This window comes from Lissotriton vulgaris, chromosome 3_2, assembly GCF_964263255.1.
Source record: "Lissotriton vulgaris chromosome 3_2, aLisVul1.2, whole genome shotgun sequence".
Lineage (NCBI taxonomy): Eukaryota > Metazoa > Chordata > Amphibia > Caudata > Salamandridae > Lissotriton > Lissotriton vulgaris.
This window is the reverse complement of record NC_141690.1, coordinates 147,958,893-147,985,679: the sequence shown is the minus strand read 5'-3', so window position 1 is coordinate 147,985,679 and position 26,787 is coordinate 147,958,893. Positions and strand designations below refer to the sequence as shown.

General features: G+C 44.1%; 1 protein-coding gene across 1 annotated transcript in view; it reads right to left on the bottom strand.

The window, feature by feature from the left end:
- Positions 1 to 26,787, bottom strand: part of EVC (EvC ciliary complex subunit 1) — a 609,121-nt gene that overhangs the window by 293,441 nt on the left and 288,893 nt on the right. The window contains exon 10 of the mRNA XM_086964104.1: positions 25,122 to 25,270. Coding sequence (XP_086820230.1) covers positions 25,122 to 25,270 — 149 coding nt within the window. The remainder of the gene's footprint in view (positions 1 to 25,121; positions 25,271 to 26,787) is intronic.

Here is a 26,787-nt window from a genome sequence, read left to right as displayed (position 1 = left end):
TGTCACTCTGCACTCACTCTGCACTCACTGTCACTCTGCACTCACTGTCACTCTGCACTTACTCTTCACTCACTGTCACTCTGCACTCACTGTCACTCTGCACTCACTGTCACTCTGCACTCACTCTGCACTCACTGTCACTCTGCACTCACTCTGCACTCACTGTCACTCTGCACTCACTATGCACTCACTGTCACTCTGCACTCACTGTCACTCTGCACTCACTGTCACTCTGCACTCACTGTCTCTGCACTGTCACTCTGCACTCAAAGGAAAATCTACACAATGAAAATGGGTGCATGTAAAGCACAGAATGCAATGACACAGTAAAAATTGTCTAAATTCCGTAATTGTTGACATTTCTCCATTAGTACTTCCCAAAACACAAGAATGTATGCGAAAATAGAAACATATTTGTAATCAGACATTATAAAATGACCTGTTGTGAGATATTTCATTGGAAACGGCTAACTCGGAATGGTAAAATAAATCAACACAAAACTGAAGCAATTTTTTTTCCTACTCCACTCTCAACGTGCTTTTCCACCAAACAGATGTGTGCAATGCACGCCGCATGGCATAGCTTCCGCTTCTCCCTGCAGGAGTATACAAACGCCCCGTCGCCACGGCAATAGGAGAGGCGCAAATCAAATCACATAACTCAATGGGAATGTCAATTTTTTCTACGAAATAAAGATAAATCCGTGCGTTCAAGGTTTCTTGAAGTCGGATTATATTTAAATAGCATGCAGCTAGTCTTGCGTTCTATTTTTACATAAAAAATACCTCCTTTCATCTTTCCCGATAATATATAGAGGTTTTAATACTATTAAACATCTTCTCTTAGAACTTGTTAAAACTCTAGATGAGAGGCACAGCAGCACCACTGTTTCAGTGCCTTAGGCTACAACAACTCTAGGCTGCGAGAGACCCCAAGCCAGGCGGCACGGAAGCCAATAGCAGAGTTAGGGCCCCATGAACACCGAAGCAAGCATAGGAAACGGACCCCAGCTTGGTCGTAAAACAGAGTCACCATTGGGAAGCAGAGGGCCCCATTGCTCACATGTGACTTGGTGCCACTGCACCTGCTGCACCCCTGACAACAGCAGCACTACCCTCTCTGGCTCCCAGCATCCCTCAACCAGCCTGTGAGACCCAGCCCGCCTGCGGTGCTGGCAACTCCATTCCAGTCAAGCGTCAGCTACGTTTACTGTCCAACTTTGCAGCACTGCACAGAAAGAGCAGTGCAAAGCGCAGAAGCCTAAGCGCTGCCTTTTGAGTTGTTCGCAGCTCGAGAGGATCTGGGATGGCACAAAAAAACGTGGTGAGATCACTTAGCTCTGGGATCTGCTGGGTCTGTTTGGAAACACAGGCGGGGCTTATTTTCCCAACACACTCGAAGATCAAGAACTACACATATTCCAATGAAATGCAAAATCGGAAAATGCTCACTCAATTTGCGGCCGCAAAATGAAAAACCAGTACTGCTTTAACATTTCTTCTCAGCATTTCATCATGAACATTGTTTACACTGTGGCATGGAGTCATCGTGCTCAGCTCTCGGCCTCTCGCGTGCGCCACTGCAGGCATAGGTTTTCAATTATCTCCGCCGTGATGGCGAGATAATTGAAGATATATGGCCTTCTGCTCATAACACCATGCCTTTCAGGTCTGCCCTACACGGAAAGAGAACACGGGAAAAGCACGAACGCGCGCCATTCACTGCAGACTGGTGAACGCGCCCACAACATCTGCATTACATTATCGCGGAACCCTGACAGCTCCTAATTAAAATGAATGGACTGCCGTGCGCGAAACCGCACAGAAAATGCAGGAACTGCCAAACGAAAATTACACATGGCCTATTGAGATAAGGCTTCTAGAAAGAAGGCACCACAAGGACCAATTACCATGCAGATGGTAAAATAATGTACTAAAAAAGCTTGCGCGCTGAGGAATTTTTCCAGCACGATCCAGAATCCTCTTAACAATACGGCTCGCAGCTCCGCCCCACTTCTGACGAAGTGGTGACGTCGCCGAGCCCTAAAAAGGGTAATCCTTCAGTAGAAAAATGTGGACTTCCTGTTACAGATATTAGACCTACCCACAAAACTGAGGTACTATTTATATTGGGAGACGTGGGAATACAGAATAGTAGACCATTTGTTATTACACATTGCATTTCTCTGAATTTCTGCCTTCCAAATGTAAGCCAGTGTGTAAGAAAGAAGACATTTTGAAAAATGCCCTCTGAAACACATGCTAGTATGGGTACCTACAAATTCATGGGATGTACAAATAACCACACTCCTAAACTCTGTATCTGATGTCCATTTCAGAAATACATATGTTTCCTTGTAAACATTTGCCACTCTTTATATTTTATCCATATGTGTTCCTCTATACCGGTTACACAATACAAAAATATTTTAAGGTGCAGTTCATTTGTTGCCTTTGGGTACCTTGGTTTCTTGGAAAACCTATCAACCTTATATATCCACACAACCAGAAGGGTCTTGCTGACGTAACGGTATATTGCTTCCGTAAATGGGCCACTGTGACATTTTTCTTTTCTCTCAACAGTTAATTTCTTTGGGAAAACTTTAAGGGATCTACACAAATGACCCATTGCTGAATTTCAGAATTTTGTCTACTTTCTAAAACTTTATAGCTTTCCAGGAAAGGGTTTTACCCCGGTTTCCAACACAAACTGGAAGAAGACTGGTGCACAAAAAGTAGGAAAAATGGTCTACCTCTTTGCAAAAATGCTATAACTAACAAAAAATAGGCTTCTTGATTCAGTTCTGCATGTTCCTAAAATCCAGGAGAATGGTGATTTTACCACACCAAAGCTTTTGGTGATGCCATTTTTAAGAAAAAAACTGACTTTTTGAGGAGCACTTTAAAAAAAAAAAAACACAAAATGTTACTATATTTTGGCTACTTTTTCTGTACCCTCCAAGGGAATCTATAAACCCTGGGTAACATTAGAATCCCCAGGATATTTGAAAAAAGGATGGGAATTTGGTGTCAATATCTTATGTAGAAAAAAGTAATGGAGGCCTTAGTGCAAACTACCCCATACAGCCAAAAAAAGGGCATAGCATTCTAAGGCGGAAAGGCTTAACAGACACGGGATTAAAAATCACACAGTGGAGGCACAAATCATATTCGTCATCGCTGCATCGTAAAAAGCAATGCAGCAGTAACATTTCGAATTTGCTGCACCTATAATCAGGATTCATAATAATGCGGCAAGTCAGTTACCAGAGAGCAAAGGCAAATAAGATGGGTCAAGGTTTCATTACCAAAATTTCTGCGAGGGGTTTTAGTGTTCAGAAGTATCTGGCGCACATCAGGTAACGGTGAAAGTAGACAAAGGATACTGAAGTAGGAAAGGTGCTGCTTGGTCAGGGGAAACCCAAAACCCCTGAGAAATAGTGGCTCAGAGAACCACCCTATAAAACGTGAGTGCAAGGTCCAGAGCACACGTAATGATAATAACTGTGTAAGTACCAAGGTCCTTAAAATGCAGGAACATGAGTAAGAAAACAAGATCGACAAAACATTTGTTAATGCTTAAAGTTTTATAAGTGGTTGTGGTCCTCCTTCAAGAGGAGATCCAAAAAAACTAGCCTACATGTGTTTCATCAGAGGGGCAGTTACCCATGACTCTTCAGGGCTGAAAGCGTCTCTATGGAGCAGTATTGGGGGACCGGTGATAATTCCAACCCGGTCCTAATTGGGGTGTGCGGTTGCGAAACGGCAGGATTAGCCGAAATCGAGATGTGCAATCCAGTGTCACAACTGATGGAAGTGTTAGACAGAGGTCCAACACGCATTCTTGTCCACAGAACAGGCATCGGAGAAAAGGCAGAATTCAGTCGATCCAGACTGGTCTAAATGATAGGAACCAAGATTCACTTAGTTTGCGAAGGCGAGGTGTGCCTAGATGGAGTGCCATGCAATCACCGTATCGGCGCTCCAAGAGCTTTTTTCCATCCTCTTGATGACTAGGACGTCCATTGCGTAGCAGAAAAATGACAATCAGGATACCTGCTATTAGGAACAGGATTAGCGGAAGCTCTCCAAAAATGCTTTAGAATATGGCGTGTATTAAGTTGGGAATAACTCCCGAGGATTGTCTGAAAGGTGCTTAACAGTCCAAAACCTATGGTCCTAAATAGGTATATGTAGCGGGGAGACCAAGCAAGGAGAAGGGTTTTCCCCTTATGCAGAATGGTGGGTCGCTGACTCTACTACCCCCCTCTCTCTCCACCTAAACCAGAACGAGTGGAACACGGACTCACAGCCACTGTGGAATGACGACGAAACAACAGAAGGTTCCTTTAATTGGGCTTACCTAGAAGAGGAGGCCCCGCCCCCAGATGACGCGCGCACAACTGGATTGGACAAAAGGGAGGAAGTAAGAAGAAGACCGGTGTGTGTCGACACCCCGGAGGAGTTTGTGGTGTGCTGCGGAGATCGAGTGAAGTACGGAGAAGGAGATTGCCGTAAGAAGAAGAAGGGGAGGAGAACGATCGGAGAGAGTTGCTGCGCCAGGAGGCCACCGTCCCCACGAGTCGCCCAGCCACACTCTCGGAGGAGTGTGGCTCAACCAGGTACGTCAGCTTGTGTCGGGTGTGGAGACTCGTCTAAACGTTAGCTCGCTCGACCTGCTACTGCCTGTGGGGCATTTCTTGTATATATACTCCGTCTCCATCCCCCATTTTCCCCATACCCGTATCACGCTTCCCTCAAGTCTCACCCACCGACCTCGTGTATATAGAATACAGTGTATATACACCTTGGTTCCCCCCTTGGGTATTGTTTGGAGAGGACTGTTACCTGACGGCCACTACACTTTTCTTTTCTGCATGTCCTGCGGTGGAGAAGCCGAGGAAGAGCAGACTTCACTGGGCCACGTGAGAGACCCTGAAAAGACCCCAGAGTATATCAGCAACAACGGACCCTGCTATACTGTCCAGGGAAAGACTTACTTTGAGAAAAAAGAAAACCTTTATAAAAATAAAACCTTATATACCGAGATCCAGTCTCTGGGCCCTTTCTACAACCCCGCCACAATATACTATACCTGTTGTATCAGACTTGTTAAAGATATGTTGTACCATTTCTTTGAAATGGAAAGGGTAGTTTGTTCGTACTAGGGCCTGTATCTCAGCCGAGGACCATGCAACCTGGAGATCATAAGTTTCTCGGGCGTAAGTTAAGGGCACGGTTTGCTGTAAATGCATGGCTTTCATTCGGCTCAGAGTATCAAACTGTATAAAGGAAACATTCAGCGAAGGCCAGAACGGTGCCTCCCTGACTGTATGGGTAGGTGGAAACAACACTTGCATACAGCAAGTAACCGTGGAGCTTACAGTGACAAGATATGGAATGCCCGGGAGCATCCTACAACAACCTTGATCATTCAGCATCAAGCAACTCCAATTTAAAAGCAACTTGAACACTAGATTATTCACTAAGGCAGCTGGGGATCCTTTCAAATGACAGGATATGTTTGCAACTGAACCATTACAGGCCCCATTATGCATGATATCCTGGCACATGAGAGATCCACTTACAGAGTTCTGGCAGTTTGTACCGCTTAGAAACACTTCTATGTCCCCATTCCTGCATCGAAATCTGTATTATAATTCCCAAGATTGCCATATCTAGGCAATACTGAAACTGGAAAGTTGTGACCGGTATTGTTATATGGCCATGGATTAACCATTCTGTGGATGGTGACTCTGCCACAGTAAAAGATAATTGGTCCAGTTTTTCAATACGCAGCATTGTATAGTTTGCTCCCCTTTGTGCCATCGTTATCTGCTTCTCAGTTAGATTGTATGCAGAAAATAGGGGCGTACTGTTGATAAATTGTCAAGGCACATAACCAGCGAGCAATGATTGCAGTGTCCAGCTTAATAACATAATAGAACATAATTGAGATTGTCCGTGTTGTATATGGACAAATCCTGTTCTAGTATATCTATAGCAGAATATACAATGTTGCCCATTGAATAAATCCTGGATGTTAGGGTAGACATACCATTGTCAACTACAGCTAATGCCTTTTCTAGGTAAATTCTATCTATTTCACAAAGTCTCTCCACAACTTCTTATTGAGAGATCTTCCAGATTTCTTTATAGACAGAGTATAAGAAACGTTTTGGACGTGGCTTTTGGGGACCTAATAAAAAATCCCTTAGATCCACCTTATCTGAGAGTAAGGATAAGTGCTGTTTCACCTGGGACGGTATTGAGGTTTTAGCCAATCGAGGTATAACTTCCCAACACTGTACAGCGTTGGTCCGGCCCATGGATAGTAAACCCTTCGGTTGTACCCATGAATCTTGAGTGACATCTGTTTGTGTCTGTGGGCCAAACTAACCATCCCTTCCAATTGGTGTCTGATGTATTGTACTGCATGATGTCATAAACTGTATACCCTCCAAGTGATGTAAAATTGATGTGTGAAAGTGTGGGAATCCGAGGTGTGTTCAAATACTTGTTCTTGGCTAGTCCAAGACAGGCAGTCTGTCACACAGTGTCATTCAGAAATATTATCTGCTGTGGAATGAGGCATGCTCTAAACAGTTCTTCTGTTTCCTGGACTTGCCATTCCTCTGAACCCCAGACTGATTTTATGTCTATAATGTCCTTCCATAAGTTGAAACCCTCTTCAGACAGTTGGGAAATAAAGGATGCAGAATATATCTGTTTGGTGTTAGTCAGTATATTTTTCTGTGCAGTTGTAGATGCAACCTTATAGTAATAGGAGGTCGGGTCAGAAGTGTTAAACCCTAAAAAAATAAGAAAATTTCTGTGCAAATATTTGTGAACTACCTTTTGATGGTGTTGGGCAATGTTCCCATCGGTGGTGTTTGAAAATATTTTGTGGGATACTGGATTTGTGTAAAAGTCAAGTCAAGTCAAGTCAATAAATTTATATAGCGCGCTACATACCCAGAGGGTCTCAAGGCGCTTGAAGAAGGATGGGGAATTACTTGTCAAATATCCACGTTTTAAGTTGCTTTCTGAATGCTAGGTGGTTCTGAGTAAGGCGAAGGTGAGTGGGAAGTGAGTTCCAGGTTTTAGCTGCCAGGTAGGAGAAGGATCTACCTCCCATGGTGGTCTTGTTGATTCGAGGTACAGTGGCAAGGGCTTGGTTGGAGGATCGTAGCTGGCGAGGGGGGTGTAGAAGGACAGTCGTGTGTTGAGGCATTCAGGTCCGGTTTCGTAGAGTGCTTTGTGTGCGTGGGTAAGGAGCCGGAAAGTAATCCTCTTATTGACGGGGAGCCAGTGGAGGTTTTTCAGGTGACCAGAGATGTGTTCTTTACGCGGGATGTCTAATATGAGCCTGGCTGAAGCGTTCTGGATGCGTTGGAGTTTTTTCTGGAGTTTAGCGGTGGTACCGGCATAGAGGGTGTTTCCGTAGTCCAGTCGGCTCGTGACTAGAGCGTGGGTGACTGTTTTTCTAGTTTCGGTGGGGATCCAGCGAAATGTTTTTTTGAGCATGCGAAGAATGTTGAAGCAAGATGAAGAGACAGCGTTGACTTGTCTGTTCATCGAAAGTGAGGAATCCAGGATGACGCCCAGGTTCCGTGCGTGGTCCGTCGGGATGGGTGCTTTTCCAAGGGCCTCTGGCCACCAAGAGTCGTCCCAGGCGGAGGAGGAGGCGCCTAGGATGAGGACTTCTGTTTTGTCTGAGTTCAGTTTCAGACGGCTGTGCTTCATCCATTCTGCTACTTCTTTCATTCCTTCATGCAGGTTGGTTTTGGCAGTGTTAGGGTCTCTGGTGAGTGATAGGATCAGTTGAGTGTCGTCTGCGTAGGAGATGATGTTGAGGTTGTGTTGGCGTGCGATGACCGCAAGGGGGCTCATGTATACGTTGAAGAGGGTGGGGCTGAGTGAAGATCCTTGTGGTACGCCGCAGATGACTTCAGTGGCCTTTGACTTGAATGGTGGAAGGCGGACTCTCTGGGTTCTTCCGGTGAGGAATGAGGTGATCCATTCTAGTGCTTTTCCTTGGATTCCGACGTTTCTGAGGCGTTGTAAAAGGGTGCTGTGACAGACCGTGTCGAAGGCAGCGGAGAGGTCGAGGAGAATGAGGGCGACTGTGTCTCCATTGTCCAGTAGAGTTCGAATGTCGTCTGTTGCTGCGATAAGGGCGGTTTCAGTGCTGTGCTTGGCTCGGAAGCCGGATTGTGAGGAGTCGAGGGATTTGTTGGTTTCGAGGAAGGCGGCGAGCTGGTTGTTGACCGCTTTCTCGATGACTTTGGCCGGGAATGGAAGGAGTGAGATAGGGCGGTAGTTTTTGAGTTCGGTGGGGTCGGCTGTGGGTTTTTTCAGGAGGGCGCTGAGTTCGGCATGTTTCCAGCTTTCCGGGAAGGTTGCGGAGTTGAAGGAGCAGTTGATGACGTCTTGGAGGTGCGGTGCTATGATGGAGTCTGCTTTGTTGAAGATGTGGTGAGGGCATGGGTCTGTGGGGGATCCTGAGTGGATGGAGTTCATCAGACGGATGGTGTCCTCAGTGGAGATTGGCTTCCAGTCATTGAGGATGTTCAGGGGGGGTGGGGGTCCTGCAGGGGGATGGGTGGGTTGGTCTTTGGGTTGGTTGTCGAAGCTGTTGTGGATGTCTGCAATTTTGTTGTGGAAGAATGAGGCTAGGGAGTCGCAAAGGGCTTGAGAGGGGGTGATGTCGTTGGAGTTGGCTGAGGGGTTGGTGAATTCCTTGACGATGTTGAATAGTTCTTTGCTGTTGTGGGCGTTGATATCTAGTCGGTCCTTGAGAGCGGCTTTCTTGGCATTCCGGATCAGTTGGTGGTGTGTGCGGGTGGCGTTTTTGAAGGCGTCCTTGGTGCTGGTGGTTGGGTCTTTTTTCCAGGCCTTCTCAAGGGAGCGGCAGACGTTCTTGGATTTCTTAAGATCATCGTTGAACCAGGAGGCCTTCTTGCTGCCTAGTTTGATTTGTCGTTTTTTCAGTGGTGCTAGGATGTCGGCGCTGTTGGATAACCATTGGGTGAGGTTGGTGGCTGCTTGGTCTGGGTTTGAGGAGTGGGCTGGGGGGTTTTGAAGAAGAGACGAGGAGATCTGGTCGATGGTGATTTTGTTCCAGTTTCTTTGCAGAGTGGGTTGAGGGTGGTTGTTGGATGTGGGCTTGTTGTAGGTAAAGTTAACGCAGCTGTGGTCAGTCCAAAGGAGAGCTGTGGTGTGGCTGAAGGAGACATGTTTGCTGGAGGTGAAGATAGGGTCGAGTGTGTGACCTGCGATGTGGGTGGGGGTAGTGACAAGTTGTTTAAGTCCGAGGTTGGCGAGGTTGTCCAAAAGGGTGGTGGTGTTGCGGTCGTTGTTCTTTTCAAGGTGAAAGTTGAGGTCTCCCAAAAGGATGTAATCCTCGGAGGGGAGCGCGTGTGGAGTGATGAAGTCCGTGAAGTCTTCACTAAATTGCGCGCGGGGTCCTGGTGGTCTGTAAAGGAGGGTGCCTCTGAGTGTGGTCTTGGGGTCGATATGGATCTGGAAGTGAAGGTGTTCAGTGTTGGCGAGACTGGCGTCTGAGCTGGTAGAGATGCGGATGGAGTTCTTATGGACGATAGCGATGCCTCCTCCTGTTTGGTCGGTCCGGTCCTTACGGATGATTTTATATCCTTCCGGGATGGCAATGGTGATGTCTGGGGCTGAGGAGGCGTTCATCCATGTTTCTGTTAGGAATGCGACGTCCGGGGAGATGGTGTCTAGTAGATTCCAGAGGTCGATGGCGTGCCTGTGGACTGAGCGGGTGTTGAGAAGGATGCATTTTAGGTGGTTGGGGTCGGATATCTGTTGTGTGTTCGTAGATGAGGAGTTGTTCTTGGTGCCGTCGAACTTGCAGGAGTAGCAAGAGAAGGGTCCATGGGTGTGTCCAGGAGCGGCTTGGACGCAGTAGGGGGAGCGGCCGGGGTTAAGGGCTAGGAGGGTGGTGGCATCATAAGTAATGCGGGAGGGGTAAGTGATGACCATAATGATGGTAACAGTACATTGTGTCAAAATCAGAAGTGTCCTCTAACATTTTATTGCTTGAAAATGCAGCAGATTGTTCTAAATCAGACAACATAATATTTACAGTTTCAAAATTCCAATCATCCGATAATGGACTGGAGGTAACGATTTAATTTAGAGAAATTTTAAATAAATGTAGTATTTTCAAAAGTTCAGTGGGACCAAACACATCATAATCAACCTTGTCCCAAACTGTACCATCAGGAAGTGGAACAGCTGTAATACTCACGAAAAACCGATCTGTTTCTTCACGATGAGAAGATGTATTAGGTTTCAGGACCAAGTTCACATTTGATACTGCAGAGCGTTCCAGGAGATATTTTCCATTCATGATTAAGCAAAAAAAACAGTCACAAGGCCAATCCAGAACAGAAAAAAACAATATTCCAGTTATTATCCAGATCTGGAGCCAAGGTGATACTTAGTAAGTCTTTTTCAGAAAAGTGTAAAAGGCACAAATTTGTTGCTTATGGGAAACTGGAGCTGGCGTTGTCTCCTGTTCAGTGGGATCAAGTGAGAATGCATCAAAAGCGATGAAGTAGCCAGATGCAGTTTGATCTATCTTTGGTAGCTCAGCAGGTTTTGTGTAAATGGTAGCCGTCTTTTGTAGAGGCAGAGGCATATTGATGTAGACATCGGTGTTAGGCCAAATTGATATTTGTCTTTCAATTGTGTTCTGAAGTTCTGTTTCAGGAGGAACGAGTTCCATTTCATTGTTGGAGATTCCATCATTTTGTATTGGTGACTCTTCAAATGTTATGAGTCTTTCTGTCTCAACTTCTTGTATGGTAGCAAGAGGAGACCGTCAGCTACTCAGGAGCCCACGAGGCCTACTATTCAGTATCGGTCACATTGTGTGGTTTGATCAGATCAATGGAGACAAATCTCTTTTCTTTTTTTCTGGCAAGAGCGGGAAGAAGTACTGTTCTTGTTCTTTCAAAAGCCAGGATAGGTACAGGCTTTCTGTATGATGGCCCAAATTCTTTCTTGTCCTCAATCTTTGGTCTGACCAGATCCCTGACTTTTGGGATCCAGGCAGGTCTTGCTGTGACTGATTTGACTTCCCCAGTGGCAGTGCGTTTTAGTTGCACATTGCTAAGTAGTGCCCGGGATTCATTCAGATCCTGTAAAACAGCCAAACTTTTATTGATGTCAAATGAGTTTTCATCCACCGCTGTGCTTTCATAATCAAGATCAGGTACGCACATTCTATTCCCAAATAAGACCTTGTAAGGAGTGACACCTCCCAGAGAACTTCTTCTCATATTATTAAGTGCTCGTTGGACCCCGTATAAGTGATTTAACCAATTACAACCCAAACCTAATACTCTAGCTGTTAAAGACTGCTTTAAGTCTCGGTTTTTCCTATCCATGACCAAATTTCCCTCTGGATGGTATCAATCAATCAATCAATCAGTGACACTTATAAAGCGCGCTACATACCCGTGGGGTCTCAAGGCGCTGGGGGGGGGGGAGCCGCTACTGCTCGAACAGCCAGGTCTTCAGCTTCTTCCTGAAGGAGAGGTGGTCTTGGGTCAGGCGCAGGTCGGTCGGGAGGGAGTTCCAGGTCTTGGCGGCCAGGTGGGAGAAGGACCTTCCTCCTGTAGTCGCTCTTCGGATGCGGGGGACGGCGGCGAGGGCGTGGTTGGCTGATCGGAGGTGGCGTTTGGGAGCGTAGAAGTTGACTCGGCTGTTGAGGTAGCTCGGGCCTTGGTCGTGTAGGGCTTTGTGTGCGTGGGTGAGGAGGCGGAAGGTGATTCTTTTGTTGACGGGGAGCCAGTGAAGGTCTCGCAGATGTCCGGAGATGTGGCTGGTTCGTGGGATGTCGAGGATGAGTCTGGCTGAGGCGTTCTGGATCCGCTGGAGTCTCTTCTGGAGCTTGGCGGTGGTCCCGGCGTAGAGGGCGTTGCCGTAGTCCAGTCGGCTGGTGACGAGGGCCTGGGTGACGGTCTTCCTGGTCTCGGTGGGGATCCACCAGAAGATCTTCCGTAGCATGCGTAGGATGTTGAAGCATGCCGAGGAGACGTTGTTGACTTGCCTGGTCATGGAGAGGGAGGAGTCCAGGATGAAGCCCAGGTTGCGTGCATGGTCTGTCGGTTTGGGTATAGAGAGGAGTACCGAACTGCAACACCAGACTTACTATGGCTTCCTTGTAAGCCTAGGTGCCAACTGCGTATGTCCCTATAAATAGACTCACAAGTCTTTTATAACAGTTGGAGTGTCAGCTGAGCGCTGAGGCTATACCCATAGGAATCTAGAGCATAAGTCCACTGCCATCAAGATATACTTGTAAGCCCCATCCGAATAAAGGGGGCTACAGTGGTCCAAATAGACACAAGCGATTGGTCTGTCTGATATTAGCAAAGGTGTCTGCACTGGATGCGCCATGGTGGAACCCTTCATCTGCTGGCAGATGTCGCAATTAAGGACAAAATTCTTCATTTGTTTAGTTAACCCTGGCCACCAATAGCATACTTTCAATAATAAAACTGTTGCTGTAATCCCTGGGTGCGGGGAACCTAGACCCTGGTATGCAGCTAGTATTAAGCCTAATCTACGATCCATGTTTGGTATTACTCTATCCCCCACTTCTGGAATCTGGGCGTATGGAATGTTGTTTGCATCTAACTTGTAGGAGTACTTGAGTGGAAAACCTTTTGGTAAGACTGTGCTGTTTTTGCGTGAAGCGATAACAGCTACCATTATCTGTCTGTCTATTCTTGTTTTTGAACAAGTGATTGCAGCTGCGGCAGCAGTTCATACTGCTCCCTTTACAGCTTCATCAGCCAATGAATTCCCTTCAATGCGAATGCCATCACATGACGCAGCATGTGTATCACGTGAGCTCTTGGTAGTTTGTTTTTCAACTCAGCTACCTGTTCCCATAGCACTTTATGCTTAACTGTGACACCTTTTGAGTCTTTAAACCCAACAGCAGCCCATCGTGACTGCTAATGTGAAGCTCGAGCAACAACTGTCTGCAACATCCGACCAGATCTGCGTACTATAGAGACAACTGGCAATGACTCAAGGCCTGCTCTTTGTACCAAGCAAAGACCATCAGCGACATTCTTCCTGCTCCTTGGGGCCTCCTCTACCACAAATGGAATTCGCTGTGCTGGATTTTAGGACTGTAACTTTTTTAATGGGACTAACCTGGTTCCTGTATCCAGCTTGCGCTCCATTGTGGTCAACCTGTACTTGTTAATTTACCCCAGTCCAGCAGACGACTGCGAGTGGCACTTTGTGCTTTTACATACTATATCTACTTAAAAATATAAAAATGCATTTCTCTGGATCTGATGATTGGATTTTGTCGTTACGGTATCATTTTATTTAATAAAATGTACTCTATTTTTCTAAACTGGTTCAGGATAATATCTTGTTTTGTGTTTTTACTTTATTGCTGTTTGTGGCTGCATATGCTTTGCCTCTAAAGTTCAGCCTGACTGTTTTGAGACAAGCTACCAGAGGGTTAAGCAGAGGTTAATTTATTCACCATAACAAGCATTGTTGTTACCTTCTGAGTGGGGTATCCAGCCCCCTGAACCAAGAACACAATTTCTTACACACAGGAAATGTCCTTTACATACATTGAGCAAGTAACAAAGGATATCATAACAAAATCAAACACATTTACTTTAAAAAGATGTCAAACCTCATATGTTACTCATATGACAAAACAATATGTATTTTTAAAAACAATATATTTTCATAAACCATGAAATTCAGAACTGTAATGGTTATGAATCGAAGCCTAAAAAATACTAAAAACCATTAGATATGGAGAGCAATGAACCATACCTTTGCCCTTGGCTGAATACCTATGGCATTAGTAAAATCACATATCATTTCACCATTGACATCACTGGTGGCATTGTTGGAAGACCATTTATGCTTTTATAACAAATACATAGACCCTGGTTCACAAAGAGACTTTGACCTCAGGACGGAGGCTCTACGGCTCTAGGGGGGGGGGGGGTCTCTGTAGTTGTGGCAGGATCTCCGCAATGGGAAACTGCAGTGCGGCGATCCCACCACAACTGCAGAGCCTCTGGGGCTCTTTGTAAATCAGGGCCATCGTGTGTAACAAGTTTTTTTAAGTGCTTTAAGTACAGTACACTCAGACAAGAAACAGAAGACTCAATGGATGCCTTTTGAGATGGACAGGATTTCAGAATGTTGCTAAAAGTAGACAGCTGCTCTTTGGGTGAGAGTGATTTCCAACACAGGAAGTATGAAAGAGTTCAAAAGGGTGAATGGATGGTTAAGTATAAACGGCACAACCGTGACTTTTAAGCAAGCAATATGTGCCGTATTCTTATATTCAGTAATATAACAGAGACTACACTGCTCAGGTTTCTTAGGAAATCACAATCCATGTCAATGAAGAAAGAAAACAACCAGTGCTAATCAGTGATATTGCGAATGGCTTATCACCAGTTTAAACTAGTGGTAAAGTATTACTGTTTTGCTACTAGAATTCGGTCATTGACAGAAACATACCTACAATATTTAAAACAGTCCCATACTGCCCTATCCATATTTTATGGAATTTGCATCAGCCAGCAATTGGAGTAAAGCTACAAAAATACAGGAAACAAACTAAAATCATCTCTAAAAAGACAAAGACTGTACAACACTTGCCTTTATGTCCTTAATAAACCCTGCACTTTCTGGCACAAAGGTTTTTGTTTTGCTTCTATCACTGGCTTACAATGTCTTAACATTAGGATTTAGGAATTGATTTTACTGTCTTATAAAATTCTTCAATGTTTCCTAAGCTGAAAATTCCATACAGGTTTTATTCATTTGAACCACTCTAACAAAATGGGCAGGAATGCCCTGCTGCCCTGTCAAGTTAAATTTATGATTCACTGAAGACAAAGGATCATGTGCTTTTCTAGTCAAAAATAGTAATTAGGAAGAAGAGGATATTCTCAGATCAGAAGTTCTAGAATCATGCAACTTTAACCATTTTGGATGATAAAGAACTTAGGACTCATGGACCAAGGACATAATTTCGAGTTTGGTGGAGGGGGTCCGCCAAACACTTTGTTTGCCTTCTCTATTTAGAGTCAGATGAAACATCATGTTTCTGCCTTAAGTGTCTCCTCTGGCTCCGATGGTGGACTCCCTAAAGTGACTGACCTATGGACAGCAGACTATGTACCTCAGACCGTCTACACTATTGAGGCAGACATTCTGACATTGTTTTCTGGTTTGGAAACACCAGCAAAATAATATGCAGGTCTGAAGATGCCGAGGGATTTAATCATGTGCTGGGTGGCATGTGAATAACCATTACCATAGACCACCATGGGCACATTTTTATGACTTTAGCATGATGGTTCCAGCACTCCTTATATACACAGAATATATAGACAGCTGAAGGGGTTAGTGACTCAACACACAATTAGGATAAGATTCAAGCACAAATGAATAGGTATGACCACTTCAAAACTTACATTAAATAGACCAGACCCTAGACTGTTAGTGACGAGCTGACCAATCACAATACATAACCTAAATGTAGGTTTTGCTGCAATACCCTGAACTTTCTTTCAGGAGCATACCATTGATGAGAAACCGAGGACACGTAACATTTACACATCAGTGTTCCCTTTGGTAATTACCATGGAAGGTTTCCTAATTTTCTATGAGTGCCTTCATTTTGTTTAAACACAGCACAGCAGCTGTAATCATTCAACCATAAAAAGCCTCAGGTTTTTGGACATGTAGATTCCAAGTACCCCTAATCACAAAGAGTAAATGAGAGTATTACACAACCGTAGCAAGGACATGTGGTAATGTGTGCCCAATAGGGGCTCTTATATGCATTGCTTTTGGGTGGATGGTGCTCTAGTTAGTATCCCTCTTACATTCTCTTTTTTTAACAATACCAAAGCATTTTTGCAACTGCAATTCCTACAACACACTAAAGGCTAGATGTACAAAGCACGTTTCCGGTCGCAAACGACCCATCAGACCGTTTGCGATCGAAGAAAGGCTTTTACCAATTTACAAAAGCCAAAATACAATATGGCAACTTGTTACCAAATTGCATTTTGCTATTGTGATTCAGTATTCGAAAGGGGCATGTTTGGAGCTTCCCTTCCAAATACCGAATCAGTATGGTATGTATCACTAATTTGTGGCTGAATTCCAGTTGCAAAAAACAGTAATACTTTACCACCAGTTTTAAACTGGTGGTAACCCATTTGCAAAGGGGAAGGGGAAACAAACATTCTTGCAAAGGAGAATTGCTTAGAGGACATATTCAATGACCTGACATCAAAAATCCTTTTGAAAAAGGAAGCACAGAAGCTTCACAGTCAAAAATTTCAATGAAAGCCAATAGCTTACGGGTCAACTACAAAATAGATTTGGGCCAAAGGAACATTCCACAGAGAAGTGCATTTTGAAGAAGAAAACTGCAACCTGGATGCCAAGTTGATTACAGCATAGCAGGAAATGTTTAGGAATTATCTTTCCAGAAGAAACTGCGGTGCACCCAGAACGCCTCCGCCAGACCTATCCTGAACATCCCCCTCCGCAAGCCCCATCTCCAGTCACCTGAGAGATATTCACTGGCTCCTGACAAACAAAATAATCACCTTCAAGTTCATCACACAAGCGTACAAAGCCCTCCACAACACCGGACCTGCATACCTAAACAACCGCCTCTCCTTCTACACACCCACCAGACATCTCTGCCCAACTGGCACTGGCCACTGACTCACAGATCCGCAAGACCTCAGCTGGTGGAAGATCATTCTCCTACCTCACCGCTAAGACCTGGAACACCCTTCCTCTGCATCTCAGGTAATCAGCGTCACTGCCTCAATTTAGGAAGGACCTCAAGACCTGGCTCTTCGACTGAACTACATCCCCTGCACTCTCCTAACACTTTGAGACCCTAACAGGTGATTTGTCGTGCTTTACAAAAACCCTGTTTGATTGATTGATAGAGGATGAAATCCAAAACTGTACCAGACTTTTAAAACATTGATACAAAGAACCCCATACTATAAATTCAGTGAAAAGCTATTTATTTGTATCCAGTGCCTAAAAGAACACTTGCTTAAAACAACAAAACGACAAAAACAACAAGCTGAGCAAGGTCTATAGGTTCGGCCTAAACAAACCTGCATTTTTCATTGCAGTATTCTACAAACATATGCAATAGAAATTAAAAAATACAAAATAAAAAAAACACCTTCAGGTGGCTCGCATATACTTAAAAAAATTAAAATGAACTACTATAACACTGGGCTCGCTAGCTCTAGTACTGAAGTGCACTATTTTTGGATGTGCACATGTGTTCAGGTCTCAAAGTGCAATATAGCCAATGGTTCAAGTGGGCTAACCCACTAGTCCTTGCTGTACGCTGTGAGTGATTCTCGAATAGACCAAGGGCTGAAGACTGCTGACCCAAAGACCCTCTTTATATGGTACTTGCATGTCTTCCTTAGTTATCGATTTTATGATTACATGAGTTAAAGCTGTCTTTAGCCCAGACTCGTAGTGATTTAGCAAAAATCACTATGAGATTTACAAGAAAGTGGACATTGTCAGTACATACATTAACAAGCATTTACAATGCAATGGTCTCGGTATTATTAAAGGTAGAGCTATTGGCATTGCTCATGACATTTTTTCTATTTTTTTTATTTTAAAAAACATAAATAAATAGTATTGTCATTTACAATGGCAATAGGTGAGCATTAGAGAGTAGTAGAGAGTATTTGCGGACACAGAGACACACACTCACAGACAGAGCCACGCACACACACAGATGATATCAACGACCACCTGATAGAGAGTTACAAGTTCTATGCTCCAAAAACACCAAATAAACAGAGAGAAAAACATATCATAATTAGAAATATATCATTATATTATCATATCAACAACAGAGGGCGTAACTGGCGAAGAGGCCCCAAACAACGATTTGTGTCTCTCACATCACCCACTTGCATCCCCGGCTCAAATTAATCGTCGGATATGCGCAACAACAAAAATTCTGGGAAGAGCAGGCTTCACCCAGTTCCCCAGTTGAGTCTGTAGTCATAAAACACAATAGAATATTGTAATAGCAAAGTTAGGAGGCCGTTTAGCTAAATAGCATAAAAAATACAGAGCCCCGCAATTGAGAAAACCAGTCTTCACACACCCTTGTACGCTAAAAGCAATAAGAGAGCAGTTACAGAAAGCCGGACTCAAATCCTAAGTTCCCGAGACCAGAAAGAATTTCCTACTCGAGTAAAAATGTTCAATAGGGTCACACGTTGAAAAGTTCTCGTTCAGGCAGTAAAATAACTCAGTTGTAATACGAATAATGACAGGCTGCAGGGAAACAGAGAAAAGGGGTGACAAACAGTAATCCATATGATAGTTCGATTACAACTTAAAGGCAGTTGTCAGAGTAGTAACCCCAAAACCTCCTACCCGAGTCGATGTACTTGATAGGGTTCAAGGTTGTAGAGTTATGCGTTCAAGTCAATGTACTTGATAAAGTTCAAGGTTGTAGAGTTTTCATTCAATTAGTACAATAGCTCAGATAAAACACGGATAGTGGAAGCTACATGGGAATAGACAGAAAGAATAACAGATAGTAATCAGTGTAAAGATTAGTCTAGGTCATTCAGGGAACTGTCATAAAAGTGCCCCTTCCCAAACGTTTCTAAGGGTGAGATGGAGGCGCTGGGGACAGGGTCTAGTGACGTTGTCAGGTTGCTGGTAATTACCTTTAATATTTTGACACAGAACCACCGCCTCTGTAGTGAAAGGTCAAGAGGAACGTGTGTATTGCATCACGTTGGCGCACAAGCTGCAATCTAGACCGAACAATACATAAGGATTACTGTGATATCTAAAATAGCATTGCAAGAGAATCACACATCAAGATTTAAAGCCAAACAGAATAGTCATGAAGTTAAAGGTCAGTTCAAGAATGCCAAACAAATATAGATAACACTGCCAATCCCGGTCCTTCTTTTTACACTAAATCACCAGCGCATAAAGACTGAGTTTACCCCAGAAAACTACATGTCCCAGCATTCCCCTTCCAAAAGGACATGTACTGAACATGCAATTTTTGTTAAAAAAAGGGGCATACTCCCCCAAAAACTACATGTCCCAGCATTCCCCTACCAAGATGACATGTATTGAAAGCATACTCCATACCAAATAACACACATCCCGGCCGTCCCCGTCCAGTTGCCCCTCTGAGCCTCCGTGGCTCTGAATCCAGCAAAGGTGCGGTGTGAGTCTCTCGGGGCTCTAAATAAACACTGTCCAGGAGGATCCTCCGTGGCTCGAAATTGCAAATGCCCTGAGCCTCGATAAAATAAAGCAGCCCACCTCCGTGGAAGTCCCGCTCGGGGGACTTGAAGTACGTAGATGCCCTTGGAACCTTCTCAGGGCTCTACAACCGTAATGCCCCTGGGTGCTGCCACCGGACGATGGAGCGGCCCTCTACCATCCGGGGCCGCTCTTGCACTACTGCTGAGCCCCCCAGATGCCCACACTCACCGGGCTGCTGTAGCAGGGGCTCCTCTGCGGCGGCTCCCTTCACTGGCTGTGGGACCTCGTGGTTCTTGTGGCCGGACTCCTCTCTCTGGATGCGGAGTTCACGGGATCATGGAGGCGATGCAGCCTCTCAGTCAGTACGCCTCCAGCGTACTCGGCGTCCTCGAGGCACTTTGGAGACCCGGAGTTCGAGGTGTACTGGGCAGGTGATTGCAAGGCGGCACATCTCGTATGGAGTACCGAGGCAAGTGCGGTGGCGTACGCCTCCGGCGAACTCCTGCCCGATCCTTGACACCATGATACGGGTGTCATATCCAAACGAGGAAAGCGATAGCAGCCTACCGGAGAGCTGCGGGCGGAGGGAGGGAGAGGGGGGGGCGGGACGAATGAGAGCTGCGGGCGGAGGTAGGGGGGAGCGGGACGAATGAGAGCTGCGGGCGGAGGGAGGGGGAGCGGGACGAATGAGAGCTGCGGGCGGAGGGAGGGGTGGGAGCGGGACGAAGGAGAGCTGCGGGTGGAGGGAGGTGGGGTGGGAGCGGGACGAAGGAGAGCTGCGGGCGGAGGGAGGGGGGACAAGCAGAGCAGCTCTGGAAACCACCACCGTCTTTCTCCGAGGCAAAGCAGAAATGCCTCGGAGAAAGCATGGTAATTTTCGCATTCGGGGCGTGTTTTTCTGTTCTGAGTGACAGACGACGTCACGAGCTAAAGAACAGCAAAATGTACGCCCCCGAATGCGAAAGAGACGGGGCTAAATCGGAGTGACGGCTCTCTCCTCCAATGGCTGGCCTCCGTTTAGGAAGCCAGCCAATGGAGGAGAGAGGCGGGTTAAACCAAACTACAAAGAAACATAAGATCTCGTACCGGAAGCTGGCAAGCCAGCATTTCCGGTCCGAGACCTAAAAATGTCCAAGAAGCAGACAGCTAAATGCATGATTAAGCAACTGTAGAGTCCAGTCGAAACAAAAGATCAAATAAACTAAGAACTTGCTCGTTCTAAAACCAAAGAGCCCCCATACCAGAACTCTGCGGAGGTTCTGTCAAAAGAAACTCTCTGGGGATTCCAGTGTGTGAAGGATCACAGTGCACCAAAATGTAATTACAGAGAAATCGAGAGGGCGTGTCTGGCGATCGTCTACAGCAACAGTAAGGCAGGGCATAGCAGAAATTGTTCTTTTGAAAAATCAACATGCAGGTTTACGCATGTTACACTTGAAAATACATGAATATTTGATTACACAAGTTTGCTATTTAGTGACCTTATTGTTCTTTTAAGTTCAAAATAAGTTTATTTGATAATATCACAAGGTAAGAATACAAAATATAATAAAAAAGAAAGAAAAAAAAAAGAGTCATGAGGAGAAACAATAGGGGGGAAAGGAAAGGAGAGGAAATCACAGGAATAATAATCAAACTACATTACATAGTTAAATGAGCAACAAGAAACAGAATGAACTCATCATGGGTTGCAGGAAAGTAAATAGAAAGGGTATCATAATTAAACAATAATAGCAAATACAATTAAAATAATGCAGTAAAATATCTTAGCAAAGAATGAGGAATGAGAAAGGGCATCAAGGGGGATTGGATACCTCCTGCTGAGCAGGTTGTGGACGAAAGGAACGAGTTATGCAATTATCTAAATACAACGTAACAGGAAGCCATAAATCAGCACGTTTAGCTGCCAACTGGCCAGGAAAAACAAAAGCAGTATCAAGTCTATGATTGTGACGAACATTGTACCACCATGCTTTGAAAGTAATAGTGGAGGAAGATTTCCAATTTACAGTAATTTGTTGAAATGCAACAGCCAGTAATAAGTCAACAATACGAACATGAAGATCAGTCTTGTCCCAACAAGGAGAGAGACTACCCAAAAAGATATGAGTAGGGGAGAATGGAATACTGGTTGAAAAAATAACATTAATTTGAGCCCAGACTTGTAACCAGAAGGCACGTACATTCTTGCAAAGGAATAGCATATGAAATAAGGTGGCGTTAGGTAAAGAGCAAGACCAGCATGTATCTGAGGTGGCAGGAAAATGCTTGTGAAGAGTGGAAGGAGTGTGAAGCAAGCGGTTATATATAAAAAAATATAGATTGTGTTAAAGATGCAGCCCTAGAGGTTTTACGGATCTTTGTCCAAATCTTGTCCCAAAGGGATATTGGCCATAAAACGGAAAAGTCATTCTCCCAATGTTCCTCCACCTTGGTTTTGGATCTGGGAAGTGTGTGTGAATGAAGAAGTTTATAAATGACAGAGGCTTTAGGAAGGGTGCGTAAAATAGAATGAAGACGGATGGTGGGTTCAGGTGAGATGTGAGAGGGGATCGAGTTGGAGAGCTTATTATAAGTTTCCATGACCGTTGCTTTGAGGAGGAGGTATTTGGGAGCAAAGGAGAGGGGTAAATCAAAAGTGGAACAAAGGGTATGAAAAGGCAAAAAGGTAGATTGTGAACATAATTGTGATATCCAAAGCAAACCTTTGGTTCTCCAAGATTTCCAGTAAAAGGGCTTACCCCGGAGTAGAAGATATTTATTATGCCAAATAGTGGATGAAAGAAAGTCAGTAATACTCACAGGAGGGGGAGGAATAGAGGATAGGAGGAGTTTAAGAGTGAATTTATGAATAGGAGTAGGAATTGCGGAAGGCTTGCGCGAAAAGGAAATATACTCAGCAAAAGAGAAAGGCGAAAGAAAAAGGCGTTCAACCTTAGTCCACAGAGGGCAAGGGGAATCAGGATCCTGTAGCCAGAAGGAAGATTGACGCAATAAAAAGCCTTGTGATAAGCCGGGAAATCCAGAAAGTTAACACCACCTTCAGAAGCGGGGTGAATAAGTTTAGCAAGGGACATTCTGGGTTTATTATTATGCCATAAAAAGGAAGACAGGACTGAGTTAATTTTCTTAAAAAACTTAGCTGGAATAGAAACGGGAATATTGGAGAGGGTATAGAGGACAATAGGGGAAAGCATCATTTTAATAGTATCTAAGCGACCCCACCAAGACAAGTAAAGAGGGTGCCACTTAGCTGTGAGGTCGGATAATTTCTGAATTTAGTAAGGCAAAGGGAAACAGTATCAGGAATGGAAGGGGAAATATGCAATCCCAAATATTTAATATGGGAGGAGCTCCAGGTAAAATTAGAGGCGCTGAAATCAGGTTTAAAAGTGAATTTGGTCAAGGGAAGGTTCTCGCATTTATCATGATTGAGTTTGTAACCAGAAATTGAGGAAAAAGTCCGCACTTCCTCCAGGAAAGCGGGGATGGAAGCCGCAGGGTTCGAAATGAAAAGTGAAATATCATCAGCATATGCTGCAAGTTTAATGGAAAGATCTTTGGTCTGAAAGCCATGGATATTAGGATTTTGGCGTAATCTGGACAAAAAGGGTTCTAAGGCGAGGTTGAAAAGAAAAGGTGAGAGGGGACATCCTTGGCGAACACCTCTACCAAGGTCAAAATAAGGAGAGATTTGGCCATTGGCATAGACTGCAGCTCGTGGATGAGAATATAATAGTGAGATGAGGGAAGTAAATTTAGGACCAAACCCGAACCATCTAAGAGTATGAAAGAGATAAGGCCATTCAACCCTGTCAAACGCTTTCTCAGCGTCCAGGGCTATCGCCGCAAGGGGATGTTGGAGATGAGATGATTTTGTTAGTATGTTAAATAATAGCCTAGTATTATCAGTAATGTAACGACCTTTAACAAAACTTGATTGTTCATCACCTAAGAGGTCAGGGAGCAAATGATCCATTCTTATCGCTAATGATTTGGCAAAAATGTTATAATCGATATTGACCAGGGAGATGGGTCTATAGTTTTTACAATAGTGGACATCTTTTCCGGGTTTAGGTATTAAACAAATGTGAGCGTCTGAAAAGGTACCTGAGGAATTACCTAATTCAGCAAAAGAGTGAAGAAGGGAATGGAGCTTTGGAATCAATAATTTGGAAACATGGAGGTAAAACTCAACGGTGAAACCATCTGGGCCAGGGGCTTTGTTGAGTTTAAGACGTTGGAGGGCAGTGAGCAATTCTTTCTGTGAGATGTCAGATTCTAAGGAGGAAAGATCAGGAGGGAAAAGTGTAGGTTTTTGAATGGTGGAGAAGAAATGAGTGAGAGACTTTGGAAAAGATTGAGTATCAGAAGTATATAAAGTTTCGTAGAAATGGGAAAATGTAGCAAGAATGTCAGCATCCTTATGTTGTAAGCGTGCACTAGTATCATAGACCGATTCAATATTCACCTTATTGTGCTTACCCTTTAAGTAATTAGCAAGGATTTTGCCAGCTTTATTCCTACAACCATAAAACTTGGCACTTGACTTTAGCAAAAACAAAGAAGCATCTTCAGTAGACTTCTCGTTAAATTTGAGCTTAGCAGCGACTAGAGCTGTCAGACTATCAGAGGAATGTGAAGTGAAATAGGCGTGTTCCAATCGCTTAATGTCATGAAGGAGGGAGTTAGTAAATTGGCGAGCAATCTTGCGTTTTTTAGCGACAAAATAAATAATGAAGTCGCATGCAGCTGCTTTAAAAGCATCCCAAAGATTGTGTTTTGAAACAGGTGGGACATCATTAAAAAGAAAAAAATCATCAAAAAAGGTAGTGAAGGAATTGGAAAACTTGGGATCTAAAAGGAGGGCATTATTAAAACGCCATCTTCTGGGGCCATCTACTTTAGGGAGAACGTCAAGGCTAACTACCACAGGGGCATGATCGGAGAGTAGTATCGGACCAATTTCTGCCGCAGTAAGTGATTGAGCAAGATCATGGGAAACAAAAATATAATCAATTCGTGACTTTGAACGGTGAGAGGGTGAATAAAAAGTAAATTCTTGCAAAGTCGGGTTACATAAACGCCAAGAGTCAACAAGTTTATGTTGGGATATAGCTTGGGTAAAAAGTTTATGTGATTTTGTGGGAATATAAGTGGCATCAGACTTCCTATCCAAAAAAGGATCAAGAGGGTGGTTACAATCTCCCGCAAGGATGAAATTATCATCCATAAATTGGGTAATGAGTGGAGAAAACTCAGCCCAAAAAAGGGGTTCGCCACTGGTGGGGCTATAAACATTAAAAAGAGAGATTGGAACACCTCTAAGTGATAATCTGACATATGTCCATCTACCATTAGCATCTGATTCTTGGGAGATAACTGTAAAAGGAAGCGACCTGCGAACAAGAATAGCAACACCATTGCGCTTACCATCACCTTGTGAATAGAAAACTTCACCCACCCAACCTCTTTGAAGTTTCGCACATTCTGTGTCAGAAAGGTGAGTTTCCTGAAGGAAAGCAATGTCAACATTTAATTTAGCTAGATGAGATAAAATGCGTGGACCCTTAATTGGAGAATTAATACCCTTAACATTCCAGGAAGTTATGTTTAAAGACCTTATTGTTCTTAAAATGAAACAGTAGCAAAACAGCACTCCTTTAAGTGGGAGTAAAGGTGAAGATACAACAGAGGCATTTTCTTACACATTTATTATTTAATCAACGCGATCCGGAAGGAGGTAAATGTCGAAGGAAAAATACCTTAAGAAATTCAAGTGGTTCTGCTGTTTGCTGGACACTTGTTAGGAAAGTCACTTGTTCTCCTTTCTGGGCTCGACGCAGCTTTTCTGTTTGTTTAGTGCGGAGTTGCAGCAGTTTCTTTATTAGGTCTTTTGTTTGCTGAAGACATTCTGCAATATCATTTGTGAAATTTTTGTATTGAGAAACGTGAGAGCTTTAACGGCAAAATAAATATATTCTCTAAAACAAAATGCCAAAACACAATTCAGCACATAGGTTTATAATGCCATTTTGAAGTTGCTAGGCGAGTATAGTGCTTTTTTACTCTTCCTCAATAGCATTTAATCAACGTCAAAGCCACAACTATGAAGTAGACTATACATATCACGGCATGTAATCTATGTGTTATACACTTTATGCCTTCCTACTTAAAAACACAACAGCTCGAGAGTAAGCACTGAACTGTCTTCACCTTCATGGCAAATTTTTTTTATTTGTGCAATAAGTCTGAAAATGCTTTCCATCCTTGTAATAGAGCTCAGTGCAGTATCTAGCCTTACTGCCATTTACCGAAGTGTCTACACAGTAACACAATATTGGTTGAAAAGTTTCAAGTTATGCCTACATAGGGAACATTGTTTTTCCGTGTTTATGATTTATACAGGTCTACTTGCAGAATATATGGTTGGCCTATTTGATTACAGATGGATATCACACTGAGGCTTGTAAGCTAGTTCAAGAGATCTCCCCATAACAACCAAGATAACTCTCTTGTGTGACATAGATTCAGAACTCGTCATGAAAAAGGAGCACTTTAAAAACAATCAGTGCAGTCTCCCTTCACCCTTCATCAGTCCCCTTCAACACAATAGTGGGTGGGCAATAGAACCTGGGTCACTAATGTAAACAGAGTGAACTATACCACATTCTTCACTACCACATTCTGCATGGCTTGCATCAAAAGCCTCTCTTTTTAAGTATCAAAGTGCAGTCTCCAGGTGCAAGGGAGGGAACCACCCTGTCCACCCGGGAATGTTGAGGGGAATGCAGGTCAGTAGCATGTCAGAATGCACATTTTCCATATGCACACACAATGGAAAATGAATTTCGCCTAAGAACAAAAAACAAATGGTTATACTGTGAGCTCACTCAACAGTTTACACTCCAGCTAGCATGGAGACAAGCAGGCATGTGGGCCTGCGACTGTGGGACCCCATGGGTGCGCCAGCCACAATTGTGCCCCAGGATTTAGAGGAGCTCAGGTTAACTTGTGGAACAGGGGGCTCCAGGCACCCAGAATAATACAGGAATTGCATCCAGCCCCAGCTGTCAGTGTGAAAACTGTACAAACAAGTTTGAGAAGTGAGAATCCCCCAGGATGCATGTATTACAGAGAGAGGTCCATTTGGAAGAGGTGTGGGGCCATTCAGGAAGATGGCAGGCCGGCCCACCCCAGTACAGGATCACATACCTCCAGGGAGGTGACTCCCAGAAATTCAGCTTAAGTTAAAACAGGACAGCTGGCCCTATGAGGAAGTAAACCAAGGAGGAGATGGGCCAGGATGGCAGAGCAGAGAGTCTAATGGGGAAACCACCAGGCAAGGACTCAAATGAACGGCCACATATATTTTATGTATATAGATAGCTACACACATAAAAAAGGCAGATTTCAACAGTTTAAGTAAAA